The 11,562-nt window shown below is 49.7% G+C and overlaps 1 protein-coding gene and 1 pseudogene across 6 annotated transcripts in view; both read left to right on the top strand.

The window, feature by feature from the left end:
* Slc49a3 (solute carrier family 49 member 3) overlaps positions 1-10,047 on the top strand; it is a 21,540-nt gene extending 11,493 nt beyond the window's left edge. Inside the window, exons 1-10 of one of the 6 annotated variants that reach the window (XM_031337254.1) lie at positions 2,185-2,560; positions 5,096-5,254; positions 5,500-5,713; positions 5,891-5,967; positions 6,396-6,533; positions 6,620-6,736; positions 7,128-7,280; positions 7,543-7,700; positions 7,954-8,063; positions 8,809-10,047. In XM_031337254.1, the coding sequence (XP_031193114.1) occupies positions 2,414-2,560; positions 5,096-5,254; positions 5,500-5,713; positions 5,891-5,967; positions 6,396-6,533; positions 6,620-6,736; positions 7,128-7,280; positions 7,543-7,700; positions 7,954-8,063; positions 8,809-9,071 (1,536 nt within the window). In that variant the 5' untranslated portion in view covers positions 2,185-2,413 and the 3' untranslated portion in view covers positions 9,072-10,047. Of the gene's footprint in view, positions 1-2,184; positions 2,561-3,321; positions 3,872-5,095; positions 5,255-5,499; positions 5,714-5,890; positions 5,968-6,395; positions 6,534-6,619; positions 6,737-7,127; positions 7,281-7,542; positions 7,701-7,953; positions 8,064-8,808 lie in introns of those variants that run through there. The other 5 variants (XM_031337255.1, XM_031337257.1, XM_031337256.1 and 2 more) reach the window with 5 other exon arrangements.
* LOC116068098 lies at positions 170-600 on the top strand (annotated as a pseudogene).
* Positions 10,048-11,562: the final 1,515 nt, after the last annotated feature.

Here is an 11,562-nt window from a genome sequence, read left to right as displayed (position 1 = left end):
CACTTGGGAGGCAGAGGCAGGCAGATTTCTGAGTTTAAGGCCAGCCTGGTCTACAAAGTTCTAGGACAGCCAGGGCTCTACAGAGAAACCCTGTTTCGAAAAACCACCGCCACCACCACCACCAACAACAACAAAAAAACCTCTTGATAGGGCCCGCCTTGCCTGCAAGATGGGCAAGTGCCATGGTCTCCACACTGCCCAGAGCTCCTCCTCAGTCGCCGACTGGACCAGAATTGGCATGATAAGCAGTACAAGAAAGCCCACTTGGGCACAGCCCTGAAGGCCAGTCCATTTGGGGGTGCCTCTCATGCAGACGGAATCGGGGAATTGTGCTGGAAAAAGTACAGGTTGAAGCCAAACAGCCAAATTCTGCCGTCAGGAAGTGTGTCCGTGGGCAGCTCATTAAGAACGACAAGATCACAGCATGCGTACCCAAGGATGGCTGCTTGGACTATAGTGAGGAAAGTGATGAATTTCTGGTTGCTGAATTTGATCGATAAGGCCATGCTGTAGGTGATATTCCTGGAGTCTGCTTTAAGGTGGTTCAAGTAGCCTCTAAAGGCTCTATACAAAGGCAAGAAGGAAAGACCAAGATCATAAAATTTGATGATGGAAACACAGTAATAAATTTTCATATTCTGAAAAGAAAAAAAAAAAAACTCTTGATAGAAGTCGCATTAACCCTATAGGCCAGTTCAGAGAAAACTAATATTAGCTAACATGCTGAGCCTTTCAGAATGTGAGTAAGGTCTAACATGCTGAGCCTTTCAGAATGTGAGTAAGGTATACTTGTCCATTTCTCTAGGGTTTTGTTCATTTCTTTCATGAGCATTGTACAATTTTTAGCATATAAGTGCCATACCTGTTTATAACTAAGTATTTTATATATTTTGTTTGTTTGTTTTTGTTTTTCAAGACAGTTTCTCTGTGTAGCCCTGGCTGTCCTGGGACTCACTCTGTAGCCCAGGCTGGCCTTGAACTCAGAAATCTGCCTGCCTCTGCCTCCCAAGTGCTGGGATTAAAGGTGTTGGGGCATCACTGTCCGGCTGCTGAGTATTGTTTTTTGACCATACTAAGATTATGACTGTATTATTTTTTGTTTTAATTTCTACATCTTCCACATTGGTAGAGTGTTTATGAAGGCAGCTGTTGATTGTACACTGATCTTTCACTTGATAACTTTGTTGAACTCACTTATGTAGCACAAGTGCCCTAAGAGAGGGGATGAGGCTGATCAAAAGATTTAGAGATGTGGCAATACAGGGGTAACTGTGGTGATAATCCCATTTGGTAATAGGCTTAGCTACTACCTAAACCAGAAGGACCACAGGCCTTATCATGGGTCTCAGAGGGGGACTGCCCCTTTCAGGGCACCACCAGGTTCTGCTCATTTTCTCCTTACTGGACAGGACTTCACCTACAAATGGGGGAATCCATCTGACATGCACACAGCCCCACTAAGAACACACCAAAGGCTGGACCCACACCCATATCGTTGACAGGTGGTACCATCCAATACTGAAGATAAACTGAAGAATACTGGAAGGTTGAGGCCAGCCAACCTAGGCTATACCAATGACACTCCTGCTCAAAACTCAAATCCCTAAGCCCAAGAAATGAACAAAAAGGAATAGTAATCCTGAGGGCAAGCCCATCGGGATGTGTTTTAAGGAGAAAAAGCCTCCTCACTGAGAGAAAGCCACCTGCTGCCCGTGCTTGGCCAGAACCCCCAACCCCACCCCCACCCCATTCCTCCACAGCACAGCCTGTTGTCTGCCCCACCAGCTCTTCATTCATTCACACCAGTTTGAATAGGGCTTTTGGTACACTGGCCTTCTCTTGAACCAGTCAGGCCAAACACAGTGGCAAGTGTCAGATGATTCTTGTCAACTGCTTTAGGCCAGAGTCAGGCGACAAGGGCAAATTAAAGAGCCTTAAGTGGGGCTGGAAACTGTCTACTCCAGGGTAGGGATGATGTAGCTAGGCTCAGCCTTCCCTCGCCTTCCACCCCACCTCTTTCTCCTCTAGGAGGAGTCTAGCAACAAGCCTGGATTGGACGGAGGCTTTTGGAACTGTTCCGGGTCTCCTCCTCCAGGTTGGCATCAGGCCTTTCGGAATTTGGAGGACCTTTAAGGAAATGCAGACTTTGCTGAAGTAGAGACCCATTGCCCGCACCTTCCACCTGTATTTCTAGTACAGGCCACACACACTTGTACCCAAAGTACCTCTTAAAAGGAATTGTTTTCCCCTCCGGTCTCCACCTAGGCGGGTAATCCTGGCTTCTTTCACCAAACTTGTCCTTTGGGGCGGAGACTAACCAGATCATTCCGCCCCGCCCTGCTCCGGGGACAGCCTACCCACAGTCTCAGCACTTTACAGTGTGTGTGTAAGTGGGCGGTCTGCAGACACTGAGATGGCCGGGACTCTGGATAGGCTGGAAGCCTGCAGCAGCTTGGAAACATCTGGGACCGCCGGAGACGCGTTGCCTGGTCCCCGAGTATATGCGCGTCGCTGGGTCTTTCTGCTGGTGGTCAGCCTTCTGAGCTGCTCCAACGCGATGGTACAAGGGTGTTGGGGCGGGCGGGGGCGGGGTCTTTCCAGCAGCCCCAGCACCAGATTGTTTTCGTTCAGTCACGGAAAAGCGACCTTTCTTCTGGCTCAAGAAGTTGTAGAAGAAGGGGAAATGCCTGTCCTGCCTGGTATGGAACAGCCAGGGAAACAGATCTCTTAGGCTCAAAGATCTATGCCCTGCAACATGTTGCTTTCTCGAACTGTCCCTAGTCCCCAAATGCTGCTGTCAGGGGCCCTCTGTCCCTCCCTCTTCATCCGGATTGTCAGACTCAGGCAGTTGAACTGCAAGTGATCCTCCTGAGGCACAAGTGCACAGCACTTGAGTTTGAGCTGCTACCAACTGCCGCTCAGAGACAACTGTTCAACCCTGCACCTTTCTGGTGCTGGATCTCCCTAATACCTGTGAAGGAACTTTGGGTCACATGTGGCCACTGAGCTTGATAGTATTTGGGCCATACAGCTATGAATTGTAACAAAGATAGCTCAGACTGTGCCAAGTATGTGGGACCATGAAGCCCACTGGTCACCGTGGAGACCCAGCCAAGATGGTGACAATATTAGGTGTCCAGCACACTTTGGGTTCAGTTGCCAACTGGCATTCCATGTGAACCAGCAGTAGGTTGAATCGAATGGCCTTTTCTTTTTCCCGGCTGTGCTGGTTGTGAGTATAGGTGTGAATATAAGTCATGAGCCTAGAGTATTGAAACTGCTCTCCTGGTAGCTAGCTTTGCTGAGACTCGTTGCTGTGCTGGCTCACAGGTCCCCGTTCTAACATAGGAAAACAACTGGTTTGGGGAAGCTGTCTGAGGACACATGTAGAAATCTACTTGAGTTTTACCTTTTGTAGATAAGGCAAGTTCCAGGGTGCTGTCCTGCTGTCCTTATGGGGATGGAATATTACCCTGATACTATGAATTGAGAAGATCCTGGCTGGGTCCCCATTATCACCAGTGAGCTTCATGTTTAATAATGCTTCCTGGAGTCCCTGATCATTTTTCTGTAGATAGTGACTGGGTGGCCAGGATTCTGAGAGAGCAGCCTGAGGGGGCAGGCACAGCAGAGCTTACATGAGACCAAGAGATGGCCCAGTGTTTTAGATGGGAAGATCAGGGGCTGAGTCACAGGGAGACTGAGAGCTGGTCGAAGGTATTCTCATTCTTATTCTTGTACAGTTAGATGAATGGATTTTTTTTTTCTCCATCCATCTGTTGTCTTACATGTGCTAGAGATTTCTCTGCTCACTTTTATGTGGAAGATAAACCACAGCTCTGGAAGAAGCAAGGACAACCCTGTGAGACTTGTGAGATGGGCTCTGTTTTTCTTGTTCAACACAGCATGTTTTGTAAGCATACCTGGTCCCATCTGCTCTAAGAAGCCAGGCAAGAGGTAGCTAGGCCTGTGTCAGCTGCTCTCTAAGCCTGCTAGATCTGTTCCTTGTGTTGAAGGAAATGCAGCTGTTGCACAACCTTGGTGTTTCCCGCGGTTTTGAGGTGGGGAAGCCTGGGACTCTGTTCGGCTCTGGAGGGTGTGGCTCTCTGTCATGCTCAGTAGGGTTCATCGGGAACTTTGATTTGGGGCACATATCTTGTTGGGCCATATATCTATTCTCTCTAAGTTTTAGCTTGATGACTCCTTCTCTCCACCCGGCTTCCCATACTTCTTCCACTCTGCACTCTTCTGCTTGCTGGGCTTCAGAGTCTCTATAGCTGCAATGCCTAAGATAGGCAAAGAGAGATGTCATTGATTCTCTCCCATCTCTAAAGAAGTCCTGGGCTCTGAATTCTTCTATCTTTGGCTCTGTTTGCCCCTTCCTTGGTCCTCAAGTATGTCCCAAGCCCCAAAGGCTTCATTATCCATCTAGATGCCTGGCATGGAGTTGCTACCACACACCAGACCTTGTAGTCTCCCCCAAATGTGTCCCTTATCCCTCGTCTCAGCACATTGCACAACCATGAAATTCGGAACCATGGCTATCATCTGCCCTGATTCCCATTTCTCCCTCTCTTACCCTGCGTGCTCCAGTACTGTGTTCTTAAGTGTTATGACGTACTCAGTGTCCAAGATATGCCACCCACTGAGATTCCGGCTTCTTAGTCTCATTACTCACAGCCAAGTCCCAGCTGCTCACTCTCCTTTTTTCTGTCACCTTTAACACAGTGTCTCCCAGGCAATGGACACTAACCCTATTGATTGACTTCAGCTTCCTCAGAGAATCAAGTCAATTCTAATTTGATTCATGGCCCTGCAGTCCCTGGACAGGTTTTTGGCCTCTGTATCTGCCTCCAGGCTGGTTCATGGTCCACTGCTGGCTATGCTGTAGCCCATGCCTGTCTGTTTTCCTGGTTTGTAACAGGGTAAATATGGTTCTCTAGCATGGTGACCCGGAATTTCTTTCAGGCTGTGTCTCTATAGCCTTAACAGGCACACTATCTGAGCTAGCCAAATGGGAACTATAGGCATCAGCCAGAGCAGAGCTAGCTAGGTGATGTCTGTGACCGATATGTGACTTCTGTGTATTCCATAGCTTTGGCTCAGCTTTGCACCTGTAGCAGACATCATAGCACAGCACTTCTTCCTGTCCATGGAGCAGGTCAACTGGCTGTCACTAATATACCTTGTGTTATCCATCCCATTTGGCGTGGCAGCCATCTGGGTTCTGGACTCTGTTGGCCTCCGTGGAGCAGTAAGTCAGACTTCATTCCCATTCCTGCATGTGGTGGGTGGGCTGAGGACCCTTTGACTCTGAATGCAAAACCCTGATCCCTTCAGATTAGACTCTACCAGCTCCACCTGCTAGGCTCCCCAGCAAAGCAGCTTGGGGGAGTAGGTTGATTTTGGGGTATCCCTATAAGCTTGGGATAGGCACCTGGAGATGTGGATGTTGAGGCTCTAGGCTATCACATAGTCTCTGACTGTCCATTCCTGCAGACTATCCTGGGTGCATGGTTGAACTTTTCTGGGAGTTTGCTACGTGCTGTGCCGTGCTTACCTGTCCGGATCCCCAATTTCTTTGCCTTCTTCATGAGTGGTCAGAGCCTCTGTGCCCTGGCCCAGACCCTGGTCATCTCTTCTCCAGCCAAGCTGGCTGCCTTGTGGTTTCCAGAGCACCAACGAGCCACAGCTAACATGATCGGCACCATGTGTGAGTCCAGGGATGGGACCTCTGCAGCCTGGGCTCAGCTCATAGGCCCTGCTGGATGTCTGTAATCTGCTCCCAAGCTTAGGCTAAGGCCAAGGTGCTTGAGCCAGGAAAGATTCACCCCAGGCACTGGGATGAGGCTTGCCACAGGTGATCTGATACAATTGTTTTTCTATCCAGCAAATCCTCTGGGCCTCCTAATTGCAAATGTGCTGTCTCCTGCCCTAGTCAAGAAAGCGGAAGACATCCCTATGATGGTGAGGGTCTCATGATTATCTTGCATGTGACATGTGTGCTGTGTGAACTTGAGCACATATACATATACTTGTGTACACAGTACATAAGGTCGTTGTTCCTGTCCATGGTATATACTCACATTTGTTGGTATGACATTCCTGGGTGTGTTAGCATCATCTCCTTATGTGGGGATAAATTTGGAGCCTTGGGAAGTTAGGCTGGTGTCATCAAGGAGGGAATCATCCTTGAGTGGTATTCTGAAAGCTAGGCTGTACACGGAGCTGTGAAGAACAGCTGGGAGGTGGAGTGATACAGCCCCCCAAAGGGCTTAGGTTTGCTGACTCATCTTAAAGGCAGGAGGTGGTTAGTAAGGTGGGCAAGGCAGACTGAGGCATGTGGAGGCACATTTCAGCACAACTTCTTTGTAACACTCAGAACCTCTCTCCAGCTTGGCATCTACATTGTTCCTGCTGGCCTTGCCTGTCTGTTGGCCACTGCCTGCCTCTGGGAGAGTGTGCCTCCTACCCCACCATCCATAGGGGCTGCCGGCTCTACTTCAGAGAGTTTCCTCCATGGGCTCAAACTGGTGAGTGATGTGGAATCTGGGGGCAGGAAAGCTGTGGTCAGAAGCCTGCTGGAGCTTCTGAGTTAAGGGCTATTTTTTCCCTCCAGCTCATACAGAATAAGGCCTATGTCATCCTGGCCGTATGCTTCGGTGCTGGCATTGGTGTCTTCTCTAGCTTCTCAGCCCTCCTGGAACAGATCCTTTGTGCCAATGGCTACTCTAATGTAAGTAGTACCCACGCCTAAAGAGTGGGCTCTGCCTCTGCCGGGGTTGCCTGCTGTTTCTGAGCATGCAGCGTTCACCCGCCCCCCCAACCCCAACCCCGATAGAGATTAGTTCAGTATCCTCTCATGGAGGTAGCAGTCATGACTGGGTCAGGACCTCTGGTGGTTGTAGGTCTCTCGTTGGCTATAGTCATGAACCCAGGGTCTGTATTATCTGTGGTCATACCCTTTCCCTTTAGTGGTGTGCACATTGCAGAAAATCCATCTTAGGAGGCAGCTTGGCAGAACCTGCCAAGGCTGGTCCTTTGGCCCTGGTAATGATATATGCCCTAAGGAGCTCTGGAGGCTCCCTGCCTCCTGATGGTCCTCAGCTTTTCCTTTACACTTCCAGGAGTTCTCAGGCCTCTGTGGGGCTCTCTTCATCGTGTTTGGAATTTTGGGGGCATTGCTTCTAGGCCTGTATGTGGATCGGACCAAGCACTTCACTGAAGCCACCAAGATAGGCCTCTGTCTGACTTCCATGACCTTTGTGGCCTTTGCTCTGGTGAGATTATTAGAACAAAGACTAGCTACCCAGGATGGCAGGCAGGAGGATAGGGGGCAACAGGTACAGTGGTGGCTTGCCAAGTACAAGTGACTCAGTGCCAAACCTGCTCTCTGCCTGAGGGTATCCCTGGATAGAACTGGCTTCACTGCCACATCCATGTCACCCAGTCTAGGAGCTCATTGGCAGGGGTTGGAGGTGGGGGTGGCATGTCTCACTGCCATCCCTGTTCCATTCTTCTCTACCCCTTTGCTGGTACCAGGTATCCCAGCTGCAGGGACAGACCTTTGCACTGGCTGCCATCTGCTCCCTCCTTGGGCTCTTTGGCTTCTCAGTGGCACCTGTGGTCATGGAGCTGGCAGTTGAATGCTCATTTCCTGTGGGTGAGGGTGCCTCTGCTGGTCTGATCTTTGTCCTGGGGTGAGTATCCTTTTACACTAACCTCCTCTCCTAAGGCAAGGACTCCTTTCCTTATCCTGCCTGGGCCACATGTCCCAGGCCCCTGATCCATGAAGCTAGGAACCTGCTTTCTCTGGCCAGGGATAAGCATGTACTTGCCCCAGGAGTAAAAGGTGTTGTAGTGTTTGGCACAGATGTTGTTCCCTTCCCACAATGGCATTAAATGTGGTGGACAGAGAGTTCTTCTGCCCAACTGAGAGCCCCATGTATCCAGGCAGGCCGAGGGTGTGCTCATCATGCTGCTGTTGATGGCACTGACTGTGCAGCGAACAGGTCCATCCTTTTCTACCTGCCAGCAGGGTGAGGAGCCTCTGGACTGGACAGGTGAGTGTCTGGGCCTAGGCTTTGGTCCTAGAGAGCTAAGACAAGACCAGGGAGATAAGGTTATTAGGAGGCTTGGCCCAGTTGAGGATCTTGATTCCCCCAGGGCAGCACCAGTTGGTGTAAGTGTGAAATTGTGTGGTCAGATGCCTGGGCTCTTCTTGTGGGTGTAGCCCAAAGACTCTGACACAAATCCAGCATCATGTAAGGTGTTTTAAAATGCAGGAAAATAGACTGAGATCTTAGACAGAAAGGGATAGAGATCTTGGAGAGAAAAAGAGACAAGACAGAAATAGAAATACAGAGAAATACAGAAATGTACATAGAAACACAAAGACAGAGACAGGGAGATAGGGAGAAAGAGAGTGGATCTAGACAAACAGAGAGGCAGTGGGAGTGGATTAGAAATAGACAGGGATAGAGACAGAGATATAAAGAGGAAGATTGAGAGAGTGACTGGCAGGCAGGCAGACAGGCAGGCAGACAGACAGACAGACAGAGGCAGAGAGATGTGGAGAGTGGGCAGAGCAGTAGTGGTACACCCATGTCCCATAACTCATGTTGGAGCCTGGGTCTGAGAAAATCCTGAGAGCTGTTGAGGGTTTAGACTAGTACTGTTTCCAGAATTCTCTGTGGTCACCATCACTGGGGTCAGCTGGGTCAGTTCTACCAAAGCTTTGCTATGGTGGGAACTGGGGACTCTGGCTGCCTGGGTAGCTAAGGAACAGTCTTGTGCTTGTGTCCCTAGTGTCCCTGCTGCTGCTGGCTGGCCTATGTACCCTTTTCACCTGTGTCTTGGTGATCTTCTTCAACACCCCATACCGGCGCCTGGAGGCTGAGTCTGGAGGATCCTCTTCACCAACAGTGTGTGTCAGAGATCCAAGGGATATAAGCCCCACCCAAGTGCCACCACTCAAGACTCCTGGCCTGACACCTCCAGATGAAGCCTTGAAGGAAGATCTTGGCCATGCTTCTGTCTCCAAAGGACATTCAGAATGGGCAAGACTGTGACCAGAGACATCTAGTAAAGAATAGGCTTGCTAAGGTCTCTTTGTGCCAGCTGTGCTAAAAGCTCTGACAGGGACACAAAGTCCTTAACAGACCCAGGGTATGACAAGATGGTCCTCAGGAAGATGATGATGGAATTGGAAATAACTGGTATTATATGGATACTGGTCAGTTAGGGTGGACTCTGGCCAAGCCATACATGTGGTTACTGCAAGAGAGCCTGTGCAGGGGCAGAGGGAGTGAGTTAGGGGCTCCTGGCATAAGACTGGGGGAGTTCTGAAGGCTATGGCATGACTAGTCTGAGGTAGACAGGTGTAGGAAACTTGTCTCTGCTGTATGACCAGGCACTGAACCTGATTCTAAAATAGCACAGAGGGTGGTAAGCTTGTCTGAGTAGAGTAAGGGACATATTCTCTGCAATGAACATGCACAGGAAAGTCTGTGTGTGCAAGTTTATTGAGCTAGCTGCAGGTTGCAGCCTGAATGACAGGGCAGCTTATAGTTCCTCCTCTGCATGGGTAAGCATATAGCTCAGCACTTTGTAATTTAGGTTGCCAGCCATATTGAAGAAGGCAAACTCCAGCATCTGATTCACCTGAGAGTGAGCCCAAGATAGGTAGGGTACCGGGGGGAACTCACATTGGTGGTGGAAGGAGGAGGAGAGACAAGGTTCCTGGGCTCCAGCAGCCCAGACACAGTAAATTACAGGCACTGAACTTCTTTTAGTGGGTTCCTGAGTCTTGTTTGACCTTTCAGGGGTAAAGAGGGTCTGAGGGCCAAGGGCAAGGCAAGGGGAGGGGCTGGGGATGTATGCAAGGTTAGGTCAGAAGAGGGATTGGAGGAAGTGGAGCAGAGAGGGGTGGGAGAAGGGAAGGTGAAGGGGGAAGAGGATGGAGGGAAGAAAGGGATGGGATACAGGGAGTAATGTGATGGTAGAGGTGGTGGTAGTGGTAAATAAATGGTATAGACATGCTGGAAACCTAGACCTCATTCCTGCCTCATAGTCTGCTCCCTCTATTATTGAGCTAGCCAGCAGCAGGGTGCTCTTGGAGGAATGTTGCTTCTAGCTGCCCTCTGATATGCTTGAGCTTTTAGAATGTATATCCTGCCCATCTGCCATCAAAGTCCAGATGCCTAGTGGTTCCTGGAGCCCATCATAACTTACAGCAGATACCTGATGGGGCAAGAGGCAAATGCCTGGGATACCAGAATTCCTAGTTCTGTGTGTGCGCATGTGTGTAAGTAATCCATCTGTGAAAGGGGTTTAAAATAGCAATAGATGGATAGACAATGGCACCCTGGGTAATGAAGGCCCAATTGGCAGGAATGGTCTTCCCCTTAGTTATTTCAAATGACTCTGCTCTCAGGGTCTTAGGGTGGCTATTTAATGCCCTGGAGTTAGAGCTCAAGAGGGGCTGGTGAGGTGGGCTTGGGGCCCAGGCACTATGTCTCTTCTCATGGTAGGTGTTCCGTAGACCCCAAACCAGCACTCATTATTCCTTGTGGATGCTGCTATTGCCATCAAGGTTGAGCATCTTGAAGACATTAGTTGTGCCTGCCCACAAAAAAGGCTTTTAGAGTTCTGTCTTGTCCTACAGCTTCAAGTGCTTAGTCTTGCTGTACTGTCTGGGGAGTCTTTCATGTTCCGGGGTCCCAAGAATCCCCATTGTTCACTCTAAGGGGAAACCTTAGATTCTCAGATACCCATGGGTAGCCCTAGCTTCCATTTGGGGGCCAGGGCTTTGAGAGTGACAAAGGCTATATAGCTAGATAGATGGGAGATGTGTTGGGATTCATAAGGCTTGGGAACTACTGAGAGGTTTCTCAAGAGATGTCCCCTAGAACAGCTCAGACGTCTAGCAGAGACTTTGTACAAGGACAGGCTGAGGGCTACCATCCCAGGGGACTGGACAACTTCAGAGTGAGACTAGGTAGCTTGGAAATGACATAGATACTCCTTCCCCTAGCCAAGGCACCAGGAGACTTTTCTCTGCTGAAGATGCTACATTTCCAAGGCCTTGTGCCACATTAATGGCCACAGGCTCTGGGGGTATGAGCTATCCTAGGTACCTATGTAAAATATCTACACTCTTATTATTTTTTAGTATCTGGAGTTTTAAGTACTAGAAACTAAACGCTGGCAGGTGGCTGAGCTGAGGGCTGTCCCGGGGCAGAGCTCACTGTTCATCCCTCCAAACATGTTCAGGAATATGGTGAAGTTGATATGCCCTGAAGACTTCTTGATGATCCACCTTGTTGTTCTTGATGCTAGTTTTGCCTGTTGCAAGCATGGGCAGGAGTAGTGTGTCTAGTGGGCTCACACCGTCATCCCCAGCTCCCTCTGTCCTCGACACTGACACTACAGGACAGCCTACACCTACCATTTCCAGGGTGACTCCAGAGCAGTACTGTGCACATGTGGACAAAGGAGAGGCATGAGACAGAGCCCTTGGCCCAAGTGTGGGTAATATAGGCTGGGCTCGTTCAAGTCACT

This window comes from Mastomys coucha, unplaced genomic scaffold (assembly GCF_008632895.1).
Source record: "Mastomys coucha isolate ucsf_1 unplaced genomic scaffold, UCSF_Mcou_1 pScaffold22, whole genome shotgun sequence".
Taxonomy (NCBI): Eukaryota; Metazoa; Chordata; class Mammalia; order Rodentia; family Muridae; genus Mastomys; species Mastomys coucha.
Note: the sequence above shows the minus strand (reverse complement) of the source record. Positions and strands in the feature narration are given on the sequence as shown.